This window comes from Muntiacus reevesi, chromosome 9 (assembly GCF_963930625.1).
Source record: "Muntiacus reevesi chromosome 9, mMunRee1.1, whole genome shotgun sequence".
Taxonomy (NCBI): Eukaryota; Metazoa; Chordata; class Mammalia; order Artiodactyla; family Cervidae; genus Muntiacus; species Muntiacus reevesi.
The window spans coordinates 40234500-40252424 of NC_089257.1; the positions used below are offsets into that span (position 1 = coordinate 40234500).

The 17925-nt window shown below is 39.4% G+C and overlaps 1 protein-coding gene and 1 pseudogene across 1 annotated transcript in view; both read left to right on the forward strand.

Moving 5' to 3' along the window:
• The window catches only part of RRM1 (ribonucleotide reductase catalytic subunit M1), a 37123-nt gene extending 23350 nt beyond the window's left edge, over nt 1–13773 (forward strand). The window contains exons 12-19 of the mRNA XM_065944547.1: nt 2603–2804; nt 5439–5588; nt 5794–6015; nt 6683–6759; nt 9269–9404; nt 10272–10367; nt 11428–11616; nt 13161–13773. Of these exons, the coding sequence (XP_065800619.1) occupies nt 2603–2804; nt 5439–5588; nt 5794–6015; nt 6683–6759; nt 9269–9404; nt 10272–10367; nt 11428–11616; nt 13161–13346 (1258 nt within the window). The 3' untranslated portion in view covers nt 13347–13773. The remainder of the gene's footprint in view (nt 1–2602; nt 2805–5438; nt 5589–5793; nt 6016–6682; nt 6760–9268; nt 9405–10271; nt 10368–11427; nt 11617–13160) is intronic.
• On the forward strand, nt 9–2588 carry LOC136174386 (transcriptional enhancer factor TEF-4 pseudogene; annotated as a pseudogene).
• Nucleotides 13774–17925: the final 4152 nt, after the last annotated feature.

Sequence of the window (17925 nt, forward strand, 5' to 3'; positions counted from 1 at the left end):
GGACAAATACAAAAGTAATAATGTTTTAACCTTATTTCTTTTATTTACAGGATGTAAATTTCAAAACTGTGTCAATCATTAGCCAGTTTCTAGGATTCTTCAGAAGCATCTAGAAGAGAATGTGACTAGTAATTTTGTTGTAGTATGTTTTCTTCCTGAATCTTCACCAAAATTTTGGTTTGTCTTTCTTAAAACTTTGGAGGGACTTCCCTGGCTGTCCAGTGGTTAAGACTCCACTCTACCACTGCAGGGGCCACAGGTTTGATCCCCGACTGGGGAACTAAGATCCAGCATGCGGCATGGCGTGGCCAAAAACATTACTGATGACAGACCTACCCCCAGCCCCCTGGCCAGGATGCCCAGGTAGGGGAACACCCCCAATGGCAGTGGCTGGACAGGAACTATGGAAGGAAGCGAGGAGGGCAGTGAGGGGGTGGGGGGCAATGAGGGTCCTGACCGACGCAGAAGGTTTCTGGAGTACAGACATCGAGCAGAGCTTCCAGGAGGCCACAGCCACTTACCTACTCTGTGGCCAGCGGAAAATCCTGTTCAATGGAGGCAAGTTGTATGATTGTGATAAACTGATTGCCTGCGACATCAAACTGAGAATGTGGAAGACCTAAACTCACAGTCTCTAGTCATGTCCAGGCTTTGGCCCAAGGGAAATCTGGGGAAATCCAGTTGATGCTCAAGGCGCTGAATGTGGACCAGATTTCTAAGGACAAGGCTTTCCAGACAGTGACTACTGTGTCCTTTGCCCAGCTCATCTCTGCACCTTCCCTGCAGGCTAGACTGGGTCCCACCAGTCCTCAGGCCCCAGAACCTTTCCAGTTTTGGTTGCGGCTTCTGGGCCCTCCTAGAATGTTCCAGATGTGAAGCCTTTCTCAAAGACACTGTTCTCCTTGTCACTGACTCCTCCATCTACTGCTCTGCCAGGGTATGAGCTTCCCAAGCCCTCTTACCCCGTGCTTTGCCCCCACCTGCCACATCACCCCCAGCCTGGTAGGCTTGGGCTCTGGGCACTGCTCGGTCACAGCACTGATGTTTGTACACATCAGCCTGCACTCTACCCCAACCCTGGAGTGCCCTGCCTCGAGAGTGTGGACATCTGACAGATCTATGACAAATTCCCTGAAAAAAGACGGGCTATCGGAGCTGTATGACGGTGGGGCCACCCACACTTTCTTCCTGGTCAGTTTCTGGGTGGACCTGACCTAGGGCCCAAGTGGTAAGGAGGTGGGGCCGCCGGCAGCAGCAGTGGCTTCTGTGGAGAGAGCAGCCTGTATGAGAGCCTGGAGCACATGACTCTCGCCTATTCCTTCAAGGTCTACTCCTTTGGCAAGCAGGTGGTGGAGAAGGTGGAGACGGAACATGCCCTGCTGGAGGATGGGAGGTTTGTGTACCACATGTTGCACTCTCCCATGTGCAAGCACCTGGTGAATTTTCTGCACTAGCTGTGGTAGCTGCTGGAGCACCATGTGATGAACAGCATCCTGGAGAACTTCACCATCCTCTGGGTGGTGACAACCAGAGACACCTAGGAACTGCTGCTCTGCACCACCTACATCTTCGAGGTTTTCACCAGTGAGCAGGGTGCCCAGCACCACATTTACCACCTGGTTAGGGACTGATGGGGGACCCCAGAAGTGGCTCATCCCCAGAATACCCTCCTCTCAGGAAGGACCTCCAGCTTTCCTCTTTTTTGGGGAGGGGCTGCTCCTTAAAAGCTGGGTTGTGAGTTGAATGTGCTGGGACTGTGAGGAAAGGATGGATCCTGACGTTGGAACCTCACAGAGGTGTCTGAAATGACAGAATACTCCAGAGCATTAGACACAGGGGGAACAGCACTGGTTCTGTCTCTGACAGGCACCCTCCTCCTTTTCTGTTTCAGATGTTTTGGAGGGCCCCAGTTACACATTGGCCAGTCCCTCTCTATTGGTCAGCGCCCTCCTTCTTCCCAGTCTGCCTCCGTACCACCCGCATCCCGTACCACCTGCATCCCGTACCACCCGCATCCCGGTACCCTGATGATCGAATGTTGAAAGTTAACCCTTTCTGTGCAGTAGCAGACCAGCTGGGCCCTGGAAATACTTCTTTTTTAATATAACAAAAGATAATTATTAAAAAACAGAACAAAAATCTTTGGGACATGTAAATAGGTGTTCAAGTTAAATCATGTTTTTAATAGATCCTCTGAAAAATTAATGCAGAGTTATTTAGCAGGGTTATTGATTTGCTTTGTTATAAAGTACATTTGATAAAGCAAGTCATGCTTTTGTATTGTACACAGGAATTGAGAGCAACTGGGATGCAGGTGTCAGTAGTTCGTTAAGTAATAGCACCAGAGTACTGCTGTAGCACAATGGCACTATTTAACTTCTTCAGTCTTTCTTCCTTTTTATTACGGAAGGTATTATTGATTTAGTGGGTCTGGCTTTAGCCATAGTAAAATGTGTATCATATTCCTAATTTTTTTCCCTTAGCAAAACTTAGTAAAAATTTAAGAGCTTTCAACATTTTATATTTTGGTGTTTCTCTTCATGTTGTCTGCAATAAAGATTTTCTTAGGGAATATTAAAATAATACTAGCTTTGCCTTCCAGGTATGAGAAAGAAGGTCGTGTCCGCAAAGTTATAAAAGCTCAGCAGCTTTGGTATGCCATCATTGAGTCTCAGACAGAGACAGGTACCCCATACATGCTCTACAAAGATTCCTGTAATCGGAAGAGCAACCAGCAGAACTTGGGAACCATCAAATGCAGCAACCTGTGCACAGAAATAGTGGAGTATACCAGCAAAGATGAGGTAGGTAGAAAAACTTCTGTCTTGGGTACTGAGAGAAGAATCTTAGGAGTTTGTGAATTGTTTGTGAATCTCTAGCTTGGTTTCCCTTGAGTTGAGTGAAGGGAGTGTTCATAGCTTACTGTAAGCAGAAGGGCACTGAAATAGACAAGATTATAAAGGAAGGAAGAGGTATGATGTGTGCCCTTAAAAATCTTTTAGTCTAAGCCATATAGAAAAGATTGTCGACTTTTTCTTACACACACATTGTTGTAATAATCTTTTCTTGAGAAAAATAGCAATACATAATTATTTAGGTTAGAGTGAGGACAAACACGGTAACGTGTTAGAGTGCACATTCGGTTTAAAGTATGTAAGCATGAGAGTCCTTTCAGTGAATGTGAGACAAAATTCTCATCTCAAATCTTTAAGGCCACTCACAGAAGAGGCAAGACAGGAAATGAGATGTAGATTTGGTTATTTTAAAAAGAAGTTTATGAAAAGGTTTCTATTTGGGAAGAACCACCAGTATGACAGGTCAGACAAGGATAGATTTTGTGCAGGGAGTGGAAAGTAAGTTTATTGTGATGGAGCAGATACATTAAGGTTTTTGACGTATGGAGGGATGGCTGTGGTTGAGGGAAGAGAGAAAGTACGTGAAAGCTGGCATATCTCAGACATATGAAAGCCCTTGTAGATTTCTGAAAGGAAAAGAGCATTGCTAGGATGGGAAGGATACCTCTTCATTCTGGTTATAGAATGGCTTAGTGTGAGAAGCAGTTGTAGGTTACTTTATGGAGATTGTTGCGTTAGTCAGATGACAGACTGTGGATATTGCATGTAAGCTATGAAAATGAGGAAGGAAAGAGATCCTGAATTCTAGGACCTAAAAACATGACAGATGAAAAGTCAAAGAAAATAGTAAGTGAGCTGAACATACTGCTGAGCTTGCAGTTTGATTTAACAAAGTTTACTGACCACCAAGCATGTGTAAGACACTGGACGAGGTGCTCTGAGATATAAATGAATGTGGCTTAGTCCCTGCCCTCTAGAAACTTAGAATTCAGTTGGAGGAAATTGACATATACTTATATTGTTATATAAGATAGACTGTATTACAGAGAATAAAATGACCTTTTTTAAAAACAAAAAATCAGATCATACCATTCTCTGCACAATACTTATCTTTGACTTTCCCACCCATCCAGAGTGTGTTCATTTTTTAAAAACTGAGATATAAGTCACATACCATAAATTTCGCCCTTCTAAAGGATACAATTCCATGATTTTTTATTAGTATATTCACAAGGTTGTACAACTATCACTGATAACTAATTCTAGAACATTGTCATCACCCCAGAAAGAAACCTTGTACTTGTTAGCATTCACTGTCTGTTCCCCACTTCACCCAGCCCCTGGCAACACTAATCTATGTTATGTCTCTGGATTTGTCTATTATGGGCATTCCATATGAATGGAATCATGTCATATTGGGCCTTTTGTGTCAGTTGTCCATGCTGTAGTATATATCATTACCTCATTTCTGTCCTTATAATGAATGCCCTGTGAGATGGTACACAACTGAGTATCCCATCTCACCTGTTCTTATTTTTCCCCTTGCTTAGTGTCCTCCACCCCTACTAATTTCATTACCATTTCTCAAACATATCAAGCATACTCCTGCTGCAGGAATTTTGAGTGGTAAATGCTCTTTTCCCCAGAGAGCCATGTGACTTGCTTTCTGACTTCTTCAGTTTTTTCTTCATATATCACATTCTCATTGGTGTCTCCTTTGATGACTCTATTGAAAAATGGCACTCCTTCCATCCTTAGCCCCAATTTCCTGCCTTATTTTTCTCCCTTGCTTTTATCAGGCTTATGTGATTCAAGCTGTGTTTTAAAAATGGGCACTTTGTCACCATGTGTAGAATTGATTAGGTATGAAGGGCATGAGGGAGTTTAAGTGAGAGGAGTTGAGAGTTTGGATTGGGATAGTCGTAATCAAAATGGCGAAGGAAGTATATTTATTCAGTATTATTAAGCATTTGCTATATGCCAGGTGTGGTGGTGCTAGTCCTGAAAATGTAAGGATAAAAAAGATATGATCCCTAACCTGAAAAAGTTCACCACTTAGTGTAGTAAGAATCACCTAAAGAGCTTTTTTAAAATCCATACTTGGATCCTTTATTATGGGCTGTTGGAGTCTCAATGAGGATGAAGTAGATGTGTAATTTGGAACAGCTTTTTACAGTGATAGACATGTTCTGTTTTGGGTGGCTACTGAGCACTTGAAATATAACTAGTGCAATTAAGAAAGTGAATTTTAAATTTCATGTTTTTATTTAGTGGCTGTTGTATTAGTGCATATCTACTGACATACGTAAAAAATTATAGCACAGTGTGACATATGTCTGGTAATAGAGCCTTGTACTATGGAACATATGGTTCTTTCCCCATCTTAACCGGTTTCATTGGTGCATGTAACAGTTCACACATGTGAATAGGTCCTAGGATTTAGAAATGAACTGGTGAATGGTGAAGAGAAGCCAGTCAAAGATAGAAACGAAAACTTTAATGTCAGCAAGTGTTAGAGGTTTACAGGGTAGTGTCATTGAAATAAAAATGTGTGATTATTGACCCCTTTTCTTCAAATTCTAGGTTGCAGTCTGTAACTTGGCTTCCCTGGCCCTGAATATGTATGTCACATCAGAACACACATATGACTTTACAAAGTTGGCTGAAGTCACCAAAGTCATTGTCCGAAACTTGAATAAAATTATTGATATTAACTACTACCCTGTCCCAGAGGTATGAATAGATTTCTCTGCTTATGGTAATAATTGAAATCCAAGATGGAAGGAGTTTATCATAGTCTTCTAATCATCATGTAAATGGTTATCATTGGAATGGTGTGAGAAAACTGAGATAGAGAGTGTGTGTCATTTGGTACAGAATGTTGCTTTTACTGTTGATTAATGTCATCTCTTTCTTTTCTAAATCTGTTGGCACAAAGGCAAGCTTATCGAATAAACGCCATCGCCCCATTGGAATTGGGGTACAAGGTCTGGCAGATGCTTTTATTCTGATGAGGTACCCTTTTGAGAGTCCAGAGGCCCAGTTATTGAATAAGCAGATCTTTGAAACCATTTATTATGGAGCCTTGGAAGCCAGCTGTGACCTGGCCAAGGAGTATGGCCCATATGAAACCTATGAGGGCTCTCCAGTCAGCAAAGGAGTAAGTATACGGATGAAATTTCTCTTTGCCTGTGAGTTCCTGTAGTAGGCTTAATGGTAGCCTTCAAAAAGATGTTCACATCCTAATGTCTGGAACGTCTGACTGTTAAATTATTTGGTTTAAAAAGGGTCTTTGTAGATGTCCTAGCATTCTGCTGTCACATTGCCTTTATCCCCAGTAGGATGATTCTCTTCCCTGTAAAATAAGATGTTAGATTTAGTTCTCACAGTTCCTGCTGATATTTAGGAACTCTACATTGTTTGAGAATAGGTGTTGATTAGCTAAGTAGATAATATTTAGAGATAGGATAAATCAAAGCTGTAAAGAAAGATGAAGGTAGAGGGTAGAGTAATTCATTGTATAAAAAGAGAATACATTTCAGCAACATGCTTTCATTTGTTAAAATTTCCTGGTTTGTAGAGATGATATGGGTCTTCTGAGAGGACTCAGCAGGGGTATGGGGAAGAGGTAAGCCTTAATCAGCCTGCTTTGAATCAATATGACTACATAACAATTAGTCTAGGAAAATCTCTGGGCCTTATACTCCTTACAAGGCAGCATTTGTTGGGATATGGGGACATGGCAGTTAGTCATTTGCTTGTTTTTTGTTATAGTTTCAGATGGTCATCGAATGATTTATCATCAATTTGGGTTGTTTGTTCCTTAGATCCTTCAGTATGATATGTGGAATGTTACTCCTACAGACCTTTGGGACTGGAACCTTCTCAAGGAGAAGATTGCAAAGTAAGTAGAGATGTAAAGTAGCTTTGAAGTAAGGAGGGCTCGGGTTTTCATCCTGGCTCTTTTGAACTTAGGTATGTTATTTTAGCTTCTGAAATTCATCTTTTTCTCTTTTAAATGGGACAAAAAGGACCTATCTATAGAACTGTTATTGTAAAAATACTTCCTAGGACAGTATATGTACAGTAGCCTGCAATGAAAGCATTTTAATACCTGGTAGGTATTATTAGTTGATCTTGTTTTAGGGGCTTAACTAGCAAGAACAGGTAATTATTTTTCTCATTAAGCATTCATATTTCCAAGTGTGTTTGCTTTTTAAATGGTTTCCACTTTTATTTATTGCTTAATTACATTGGGCACATAAATGGTTTTCATTGAATTGATTATCATAGGACTACATTAGGGAATTTAAAGAGCTTTTGGAGGGTTTAATATAGTAAACTGTTGAAAAGAAAAATGTAAAAATTGAGTCTTTGTAGGCCTTTTCAATTAATAAACATAAGAAATTTGAGTGCAGGCAGAATGTTTTGCTGAGTCAATAATGAAACAAGTTGCTTTTGCTTTCTATCATGACTGTCTGACATGTCGAAGTTAATGAATATACATAGTGTTTAACGTTTGCAGAAGGAAGCAGTAGCTTTAAAATGCTCTTTAAAAATAGCCATTTACCTTCAAATTGTTTCATTGCTCAAATGATATATGTTAGACAATTTAGAAAAACATACAAGTGAAAAGGGAGTAAAATGAAAATTATCCCAGTACCACATCCTCCTAAAAAACCTGTTTGTATTTTTTTGTCTGTCATCCTCAGATTTTCTTCTGGGTTTGTATATATATGTGTATTTACATGCAAATTCAATTTTTACAAAAATGCCCCGAACTCTATTTTTTACTTTGTTTTTTTCTCAAAATACTGTAGTTTAAATGTTTTTATGTATAACTTTTTAAAGTTTCACAATTAAAATTTCAACATAAATACACATTCATTGTTAATAAAGTTCAAGTACAGAAATAGAAAGTAAAAGCCCTTTTTTATACCTCTTCTGCCAACCACTTGTCCTACAAAACAAACAAAAAGCCAACTTACTTCTTTTCTCAGAGATCACCAGCATGAATGGTATATAGTTTTCTGGACCTTTTTCAGTTTGTTTGCAGATGTGATCAAACTTGACACATTCTGAGACTTTTTATTTAGTGATTTATTTTGGAGATCTTTCTCTTTTAGTACATGCAAATCTGCCTAATGTTCTTAGTGATTACAGATGATTCCATAGTTTGGATGTATGTGACTTTTCAAAGCATTTTCCTATCTGTGGACAGGAAACCACTGTCCACTTTACTGAGGGAGTAAAGATGGGGAGCTAGCTGGTGGCTTACTTGATGCCTCACAACTAGAAATTGACAGAGAGAAGTTGAAATTTCAGTTGTACACACTCCATTAGGTTATGAGGCTCTATGCTAAGTACTGTATGAATCTAGAGGTATGGAATGTAGTGAAGGCGAGCTCTTTGTGCTTGAGAAACTAAGTAAGGTAAGACATGTACACAAGTAAAATATATGTAAAAGCACAGGTCATAAAAAATACTTGCAATGCAAATACTTGTATTTGACAGTTTTACTTAGTGTTGTCTGCCTGGTCAGGAAAGATGTTTTAGTGTAGGTTTTTATTATTACTATTTTATTACTACTGTTATTGTTGATTTATTTTGGCTGTGCTGGTTCTTCATTGAGGCAGGTGGGCTTAGTTGCCCTGAGGCATGTAGGTTCTTAGTTTCTCAACCAGAAATCAGACCCACATCTCCTGCATTGGAAGGCAGATTCTTGACCACTGGACCACCAGGGAAGTCCCTAGACTGAGCTTTGAGAGATGTGCTTAGCACAGTTTGAAGATTTTTCAGAGCTCAGGTACTACATTTTTAAGCACTCTATTTGGCACTGAATAGAGTCAAAGGTGTTAGCATTCTTCTGGAAACTTTAATTAATTAGGTGATAGAGGAAGTCAGGAATATTATACTTTGAGCGTCATTTTCTCTATTCATTATCCTATTCAGTATAATGAAGAATTATGGTGATAGATGTTTGGTTCTTACCACTTTCACATCATTAAGTTTCCTTAAAGAGCCTAGCACAGTGATCACATAGTCTCTTAGAAAAGAGTGAGGGTTATATGAGTGTACCTGAAACAGGTGGGGACTCTCCAACAGCCATTTGAGTGTTTCCTTGGGCAAGATGGTGTATCAAGTGCTGTGATCCTTAAGTGGCGTAAGTCATGGCATGACAAAGATTGTCAGCAGTAAAAATCGTGCTAATTCTGTTTAGGAATCAGTCATTCATTTAGGAGAGGGGCATACTGTAGAGTTGCATCCCTGTAGGGGTTAAATGCAAAAGTCAGCATGTGAGTGTAGTGCGTGTATGGTATTACAGCAACTGCTTTACTACAATGATTAAAGTAGCTGTCTTCCTGACAGATAGTAGCATAAGGACGAGCACCTAATAATCTCCTTTTCTTCAGGTATGGTATAAGAAACAGTTTACTTATTGCCCCGATGCCTACTGCTTCAACTGCTCAGATATTGGGAAATAATGAGTCAATTGAACCTTATACCAGTAACATCTACACTCGCAGAGTCTTGTCAGGAGAATTTCAGGTGAGAAGGTTACAACCAGACCTACTGAAAAGTCTTTTAGAAGCCTGATGTTAGAGGAGTAAATGCTACTCATATTTAGGATGCTCCTCTATCTTAGAATGGGGGCAAAGTTTTGATAAAGTGAGCTGTCATCTCTAATATTATTTATGTTATTTCAGCATATAATAGACATTTTATAAATATCTGTCAAAAGAATGAAGGATTGAGGGTTGAGTATGAAAGCAACTTGTTGATGTTAGAGTTCATGTAATGTGTAACCATTCTTTAATCATGTAGTATATGTCATATACTATGCTATACCATGTGTGCTAAACTGTAACACATATACTATAGCCTCAAATGCTCAAGTTGATGATACTCAAGATTAATAGAAGTATCTTTTAAGGTAGTGATTCTCAGCCTTGGTTACAAATTAGAATTTCTGATGGGAAGGACCAGTGTTTTGTTTTTTTTTTTCTGAGGTTCCCAAGTAATTCTCATGTGCAGGTTGAGAACCACTAATTTAAAAGATATTTATTTGTGAATTTACAAATATTCTGAAGTAAATTTCTGTAAAGTTTGGGTTGGGTACATTTATAATTTTCTCAAGTGTTTATTGTGTCAGTACTTAAAACAAGAAAAGAATCATTCTACATACCCAGCTTAGTCAGTTAGCTCCTTTCACTTTTGCAAGTACCGTATGTTATGTTTTGAATAACAGGTATCAGGATCTTAGAGGAATATAGCTTTCATGTGATGGGATATGTCTCTCAGGTTCATAAAAAATAGAATTTACCAAGCAATCTAAATGTTAAACTCCAACTCTGTAATCTTCATCAGGCCCTGTTGTTGTTTATTCCTTCACATTTTTTCTCCTTTTCCTTTCAGATTGTAAATCCTCACTTACTGAAAGATCTTACTGAGCGGGGCTTGTGGAACGAAGAGATGAAAAATCAGATTATTGCATGCAATGGCTCCATCCAGGTACAGAATGACCGAAAAAAAGAAAGCGTGCTCCTCAGGAGCTAAGCTGAACATTGGTAGCTTCTCGATTATCCTAGGCAATACAGAGAAAGAATGGCTGTTCACTCTGGTCATATATCTAGACCTTACCTTCTTGTTTGTGCAGCAGTGTAAAACAATGGTTCCCAACTTCTCTGCACATTAGAATACATTAAAGAGCTATTAAAGCTGAAACTTAGGTTGTACCCATACCAATTAAATGTCTGGGAATGAGAATTCAGGCATCAGTATTTTTTAAAGACTCTCTAGATATTTCCAAAGTGCATCAGAGTTTGGAGACTGGTGATGTAAAGCCTGAAATTAGAGTCGAACTTAATTAAAAAGTTTGATGGAGATTGAAGACTGATAGGTCAAAAGACAGAGCCACAAATAGTGTTTAACAATAAAATATTTGCAATTGAGAATCAGGAAGCATTTATTTGTAGATAGAGGCCATTTATTAGATATTGGCTGCTCAGCAACATAGGTAAAGATTCCTGTAACATTTCTGTATTTGCTGATGGAAACTGTAGCATTAGCCAGTCTGTGTTTTGATGCATGCTAACCCTAGACCTAAGAAATAAGAAAGCCTTATTTCTATTGACTTCAAGTTGAGTTTGTGGAGTCCTACCATATTTAAAGGGTTTTTGTCTCATTGCTTCTTTGGGTCATGTTTCTGTTAGTTACAGCCCTGAGTTTTTGTATTTTCTGCAAAACTCAAGGGTCATTTATTGCTTAGCTTTGCTCTGTCCTTCCTTTATTAGGTGCCTCTAAAACAGTGAATGTTTTGGCCATTAACCAATTAAAGATGAATCTTACATAGCTACCACCAGATTGATATTTTGTTGGTTATATGGGGTTTTATTGGATTGGTAAGCGGGAAGGGAGTATTCTTAGGAAACTATCATACTGTACTAAATGGAATGGCTAGGATCAGATCTGACTGGAAGTAGAATCACAGCTAGACCTGGGGGTCATTGTTCTATTAATCATACTGCTTTCTTCAACCAGAGTACAATAGCATCTGCTTTACCTTCTTCAGAGCATACCAGAAATTCCTGATGACCTGAAGCAGCTTTATAAGACTGTGTGGGAAATCTCTCAGAAAACCGTACTCAAGATGGCAGCCGAGAGAGGCGCTTTCATTGATCAAAGCCAGTCTTTGAACATACATATTGCTGAGCCTAACTATGGCAAACTCACTAGTATGCACTTCTATGGCTGGAAGCAGGTTGGTGGAGGAAGTCAACCAACTTGGAATATTTTAGAATTGGAACAGAGTTTTATATTCTAGCTCCCTATTAAATATTGCCACCTGGAAGTTCTTTCACTTTAAGTCCAATATGTTAAAACTAGTGCATGGGTTTATACTACATTAAGTTATCACTTTGAATTTTCTTATTTTGGGTGGGATTATTTTATCTGAAGCTTGAAACCTCTTAGGCGTTATCTGTGATCCTTCCTTTACTTCCCATGTAGTCATTCACCGTGTGCTGTTGGTTGTTCCTTTGTACTATTTCTTGAATGCCTCTCTTTCTCTTCCTTCGCCACCTCCAGCTTTATTCTTCAGTTCTTAACTGATCTCTTTGCTTCTGGTATCTCTACTCCAGGCCAGCTTGTGTCCTAATACCATTCCTAAAATAAAACTATACATCAACACACTATTCAAAAATATCCATTGTTTCCCAGCTTTAAAACAGGATAAAAGCCAATCATTTAGCTAGTCACTGCCAACTGTAAAGACCTGTGAGTCTATAATGTATTCTTTTTTTAAAAGAAGAGTATTTATTTTTATTTATTTGACTTGCATCGGGTCGTAGTTGCAGCATGTAGGATTTTTTGTGGGGATACGCAGACCCCCTAGTTGTGGTGCTCGGACTCTGCAGTGTGCGGGCTCAGTACTTGTGGCTTAGTTGCTCTGCAGCGTGAAGGGTCTTAGTTCCTGAACCAGGGGTCAGACCCATGTCTCCTGCATTGTGAGGCAGATTCTTAACCACTGAACCATCAGGGAAGTCCCTATAATGTATTCTTATTCCCTAACAATATTCTAGGTATTTATATAGGATTATAATTTTATCCTTTTATTTAACAAACTTTTAATTGAACTTGTTCCAGGACTAGGGGCATTGAATAGAAGGTGACAGTTCTTATCCATGAAATAGTCGTAATCTGTTCTTATACAGAGAAACGATCTAGACCTCTAAATAGTTATAATCTAAAACAGCCATGTTTTCTTAAGTACGCTTGGAAGTCATACACGTAAACAAACAAAAAAAGACTAGAGAACAAAAAAATATTTGACATTTTGAAAGAGATAGGCTTTGTTTTAGTGGTGAAAAGGACAGCGTGTGCTGTCTATTTCCTTCTTTCTCTTTAAGCGTTTTTGAGAGGGCTTCCTGTGCTGTGTGTGTGCCGTGCTTAGTCACCCAGCCGTGTCCGACTCTTTGTGACCCCATAAACTGCAGCCCAGCAGCCTCCTTTGTCCATGGGCTTCTCCAGGCAAGAACACTGGAGTGGGTAGCCTTTCCCTTCTCCAGGGCATCTTCCCAACCCAGGGATCGAACCCAGGTCTCCCGCATTGCAGGCGGATTCTTTACCATCTGAGCCACCAGGGAAGCCCAAATAAAAAAACAGCTGGGGCTTTCTAGAGGAGGTATAATTCCAGATTTAGAAAGCAGTTTGACCTGGTCTATGGAAATGTATTTTAAACATTGGTCTTGAATATTTAATGTTCTCACGGCTTCTCCTAATTAGTTGTATTTACTTCCCTTTTAGGGTTTGAAAACTGGGATGTATTATTTAAGGACAAGACCAGCTGCTAATCCAATCCAGTTCACTCTAAATAAAGAAAAGCTGAAAGATAAGGAAAAGATATCAAAAGAAGAAGAGAAGGAGAGGAACACAGCAGCCATGGTGTGCTCTTTGGAGAACAGAGATGAGTGTCTGATGTGTGGGTCCTGAGGAAGGGCTTAGAAGAGACCAGCACTTCTTCAGTAGCCAAACTACTTCTTGAGCATAGATAGGTGCAGTAGGTTTGCTTGAAGTGGTAAGGCTTTGTTAAACCTTTTTGCGGCAAAAAGATCAATTGGTTTAAAGTACTGTTTCTATATAAGTGGGAAAGTAATGATTTTTTAAAATTGATATATTGGGAATCAAAGTAGATGTTTTAGGAATGCAAAGAAGTCATTTTGCAAATAGGGAGTGATTAAGTAGGGTTTTTATCACCCATCTGGCACCCCTTTTCTGGTGACTTCAGTTTTGGTAAGGAAACTTTGGTGTGTGCATAGAAGCAAAATGAGTCATAACCTGTGAGAAGTGCTGATGGGGCCTTTATCTGGGTAAGGAGTTAATAGGTCATTCTGAAATAAAGATAATAAACGTTTCTAAATGACTGTGTGAGACTAATTTTGTCACTTATTTTTTTTCAAAGGTCAAATTTGTAAAAGCATTTTATATTCTTTGAGAGTTCAGGGAAGAAATTTTAAGACAAATTACTTTTACACCATATAGGATTCTGATTTTAATATGTGCCTTTTTCTTCTTTTTAGAAAGCTATGGTAAAATAAGCATAAATAAATGTTACCATTTTACCCATTTTAAAGTATACAATTTAGTGATATTAAGTACATATACAAAGTACAGTCATCTCCACTATCTATTTCCAGAACTTTTTCATCATCCCAGACAGAAAGTTTATATATAAAACAATGAATTCCCGATCCCCTTCTATCATTGCCTCGTAACTTCTATTCTACTTTCTATCTCTAAATTTGCTTATTCTAGGTATCTCAAGTAGAAGGGATCTTAATATGTGTCCTTTTCTAACTGGCTTATTTCACTTAGCATGGTGTTTTCAAGGTTCATTTATGTATCATATATCAGAATTTCATATCTTTTTAAGGCTGAGTAATACCCCATTGTGTATGTATATATATATATATATATATATATCCCATTTTGTTTATCCATTCATTTCTTAATGGACATCTGGGTTGTTTCCACCTTTTGGCTATTGTGAATAATGCTGCTATTAAGATTGATGCACAAGTGTCTGTTTGAATTCCTGCTTTCAGTTCTTTTGGATATGTACTAGAAGTTCAGTGATTGGAATATATGGTAATCTTCTGTTTAACTGTACTAATGACTTTTGACAGTTTGATTATAATGTGTCTTAGTCTGGGTCCCTGAATTTATCCTAACTAGGGTTTTATTGAGCTGCTTGATATAATCGATTCACATCTTTTGTTAAATTGGGGAAGTTTTCAGCCATTATTACTTCAGATAATGATTTTGCCCCCTTCCCTCTTTTCCTTTTGGGACTTCTATGTTGCATTTATCAGTCCATTTATTAGTGTCTCAACAGGTCCTCTAGGCTTTATTCACTTTTCTTCATTCTATTTTTTCCTCTAGTCTCAGTTGTCTTATCTTCCAGTTCATTTATTCTTTCTTCTTCTTCAACTTTGCTGTTGAGCCCCTCTAGTGAAATTTTCATTTCATGTATTGCTCTTTCCAGCTCTAGAATGTCTGATTCCTTTTAATTATTTCTACGTCTTTGCTGATAGTCTGATTTTGTTACTACAAAATCTTTGTTACTACCCTTTAGCTCTTGGGTTATGTTTAAGACAATTGTTTTAATGTCTGTCTAGAAAGTCTGATGGCTGAGTTTTCTCTGTAGTGGTTTTTGTCAGTTTATCTTGTAACTTTGAATGTTTTCCTGTTTCTTTGTAATGCTTGTGATTTTTGTTGTTGAAACATTCTGAGACGTTTCCAAAATGTTTTTGCAGTGAAGTCTGCTCTTCAGAGTATGTTCAGTTAATGTTCTGACAGCTTTCCTAGGTCTTTGCAGATTGGCTCTGTGCTAGGATACTCTCATACTTCTCTAGGCTTGCTCTGAGCCTAAGCAATGTGATGGTTGATTTTATGTGTCAGCTGGCTAGGCCATAGTATCTAGATATTTGATCAAACACTAAATGGAACCATGAAGGTATTTCTTTAGATGAAATTAGCATTTAAATTCATTGACTGAGTAAATCAGATCATCCTCCAAAATGTGGGTGGCCTCATCCAATCAGTTAAAGTCCTTAAGAAGACGACGACTGTGGTCCCCTGAGAAAGAAAGACTTCTGCCTCCAAACTGCCATTGGACTGATCTGCAATATCTGCTCTTCTCTGGGTCCCCATCCTGGTGGCTTACTCTGCCTATTTTGGATTTCCCAGTTCTACAGTTTTATATATGTGTATATAGAGAGAGGGGGGAGAGAGATGGTTGACCATTGAACAGCATGAGTTTTAAGTGCCTGAGCCCACTTATATTTTGATTTCTTCAGTAAATATGACAGTACGATACAATCTGTGACTGGTTGAATCTGGATGTGGAACCATGGATGTATCATGGCACTTGAATATCCATGGATTTTCATATTCATATTCTTTCATATTCTTAGAACACTAGTGTGTCTTGCATTGTTCAAGAGTCAAGGGGATATGTAGATAAGATAGTGTGTGTGTGTGTGTGTGTGTATACACACATACCTTATTTTCTCTGGAGAATGAGAACCCCGACTACTAAAGGTTTTGGTACTGAAAATGGTTCTATTGGAATGTAATCCTAAGGATGAATTTCTCAAATTGGTTGTCTAATTTGATGAGATTTAAGCATGACTTTTCAGTAGTGAAGAGAGCTCTGATAGCCCATGGGATGATGTGGCAATACAGACATGCAGAATACCATCACTGGATATTCTAATCAAATATAAGAGGCAAGGGTCTGGGTTACCATGTATGTGTTCTGCCTCGGGGATATATCTGCCCTCCAGCCCAGTATCGTAGTTTATAGTTCGTCTTGATCACTTTTCCTTTCCACAGTATATCACACCGCTCCATTACATTGAGGTATAGGTTGGACCTAGTGAGCAAAAAGAAGCAACTACTGTAGACTTACCAGTATGACGTTTGTATATCAGAGAGTAAGAAATAAGCCTCACAAAAATTAAGGCACTTTTATCAGTGAAATTTCTAGGGGTCAATGGTATGAGGCATGTTGAGATATTCCTTCTATGGTGAGGGGTAAATTGTTCTGACTCCTCTTACAACCAAAAGAGAGTCATAAAGCCTAGTGGTCCTCTGGATTTTGGAGGCAAAATGGTAACATACTCCTCATTTGAGTGTGTTGTTTTGACCCATTTACCATATGACCCTAAAAGCTGCTAGTTTTGAGTGGGGCCCAGAACAAAGGAGGCTTTGCAAATGTCCAGCCTGTCATGCAACCTACTCAACTATCTGACCATCCTCTTTCGATCCCATGAGAGAGACAGCTTTTGGTTGCTACTTACTGTGCCTTGAGACTGATTAACTGAAGACCATCAAGTTCCTATGCAACCTGAACTGCTGTCATGAACTGGGTGTTATCTGCCCACTAAACCTAAAGTTGACGTGCATAGTAGCATTCCATAGTAGCATCATCAAATGGAAGTTGTATATACAAGCCTGGGCTCAAGCAGGCCCTGGATGCACAAGTAATCTCCTGAAGAAGTGGCCCAAATGCCCATGGTTCTCACTCCTGCTTCTCTCCCAGCCTGCACCCATGGCCTCATAGGACATTCCATATAATCAGTTGACAGAGGAAGAGAAAACTTAGGTGGTTTACAGATGGTTATGCACTGTACAGGACACCTCTTCTGAGGACATCCCTGAAGGACACTCCATTCCATAGATGACAGTTATGGAGATCTTTCAAGTAGGGGTGACTTAGATAAATCACACTGGCTACTATGGGAAGAGTGTCCTGACCAATGGGTTTCGGTCAAGCTCAAGTACAGATAAAGGCCTAGTCTGGCCTTTGGATGAAATTGGGTCCCAAGGGAAGACCTGGTTTGGGTGTATCTCAGACTGCTGGGCCCCCTGGCTGGACTTGAACTGTTTGGGCTAGACTGGACACCTGGGATAGGCCTCACCTGTGTGCCTGTCATATGGGGATATCAGGCAGAGCCTCACCTGTGTTTGGAACTGCTGGAACTCTGGAATCCAGCCTGTGTGCTTGCATTAGACTGAACCTAGGCATCAAGACTGACCTGGATATTTGGTCAGACTGGGCTTCATGTCTAGTCTTATGCCATTTTGGGACAGATTGGGCACCAGGGAAGGGTCTGTCCTGTATTACTTGTTTCAAACTGTGTTCAGGGCAAATGATCATCTGCATGACTTTATATAATTCCAGTAGAGCTTCATATATCCAGGTATTTATTGGGGACTTTCTCAGGAGTCAGGGAGAAGAGGACAGAGAAATGAAACTAACAGGGATAAAGAGGGGAAAACAATTTTATTTTGGGGTTGAAAAACAGCATTCTAAGGATTCAAAAAGGATTAGTTTACCAACAGTGAACCCGCTATTGAGCCTGTAATCTCAGGAAATTCCAGCGTGTCCCTCAGTACTGCCGGTTTATCTCTTGTTCCCAGAGGTCACAGCCCCAATCTCCCATATTGAGGAAGTTCACCCTGGCAGTTACCCTTTCACTTTCATATTTTGCAGCCTCTCTGACTT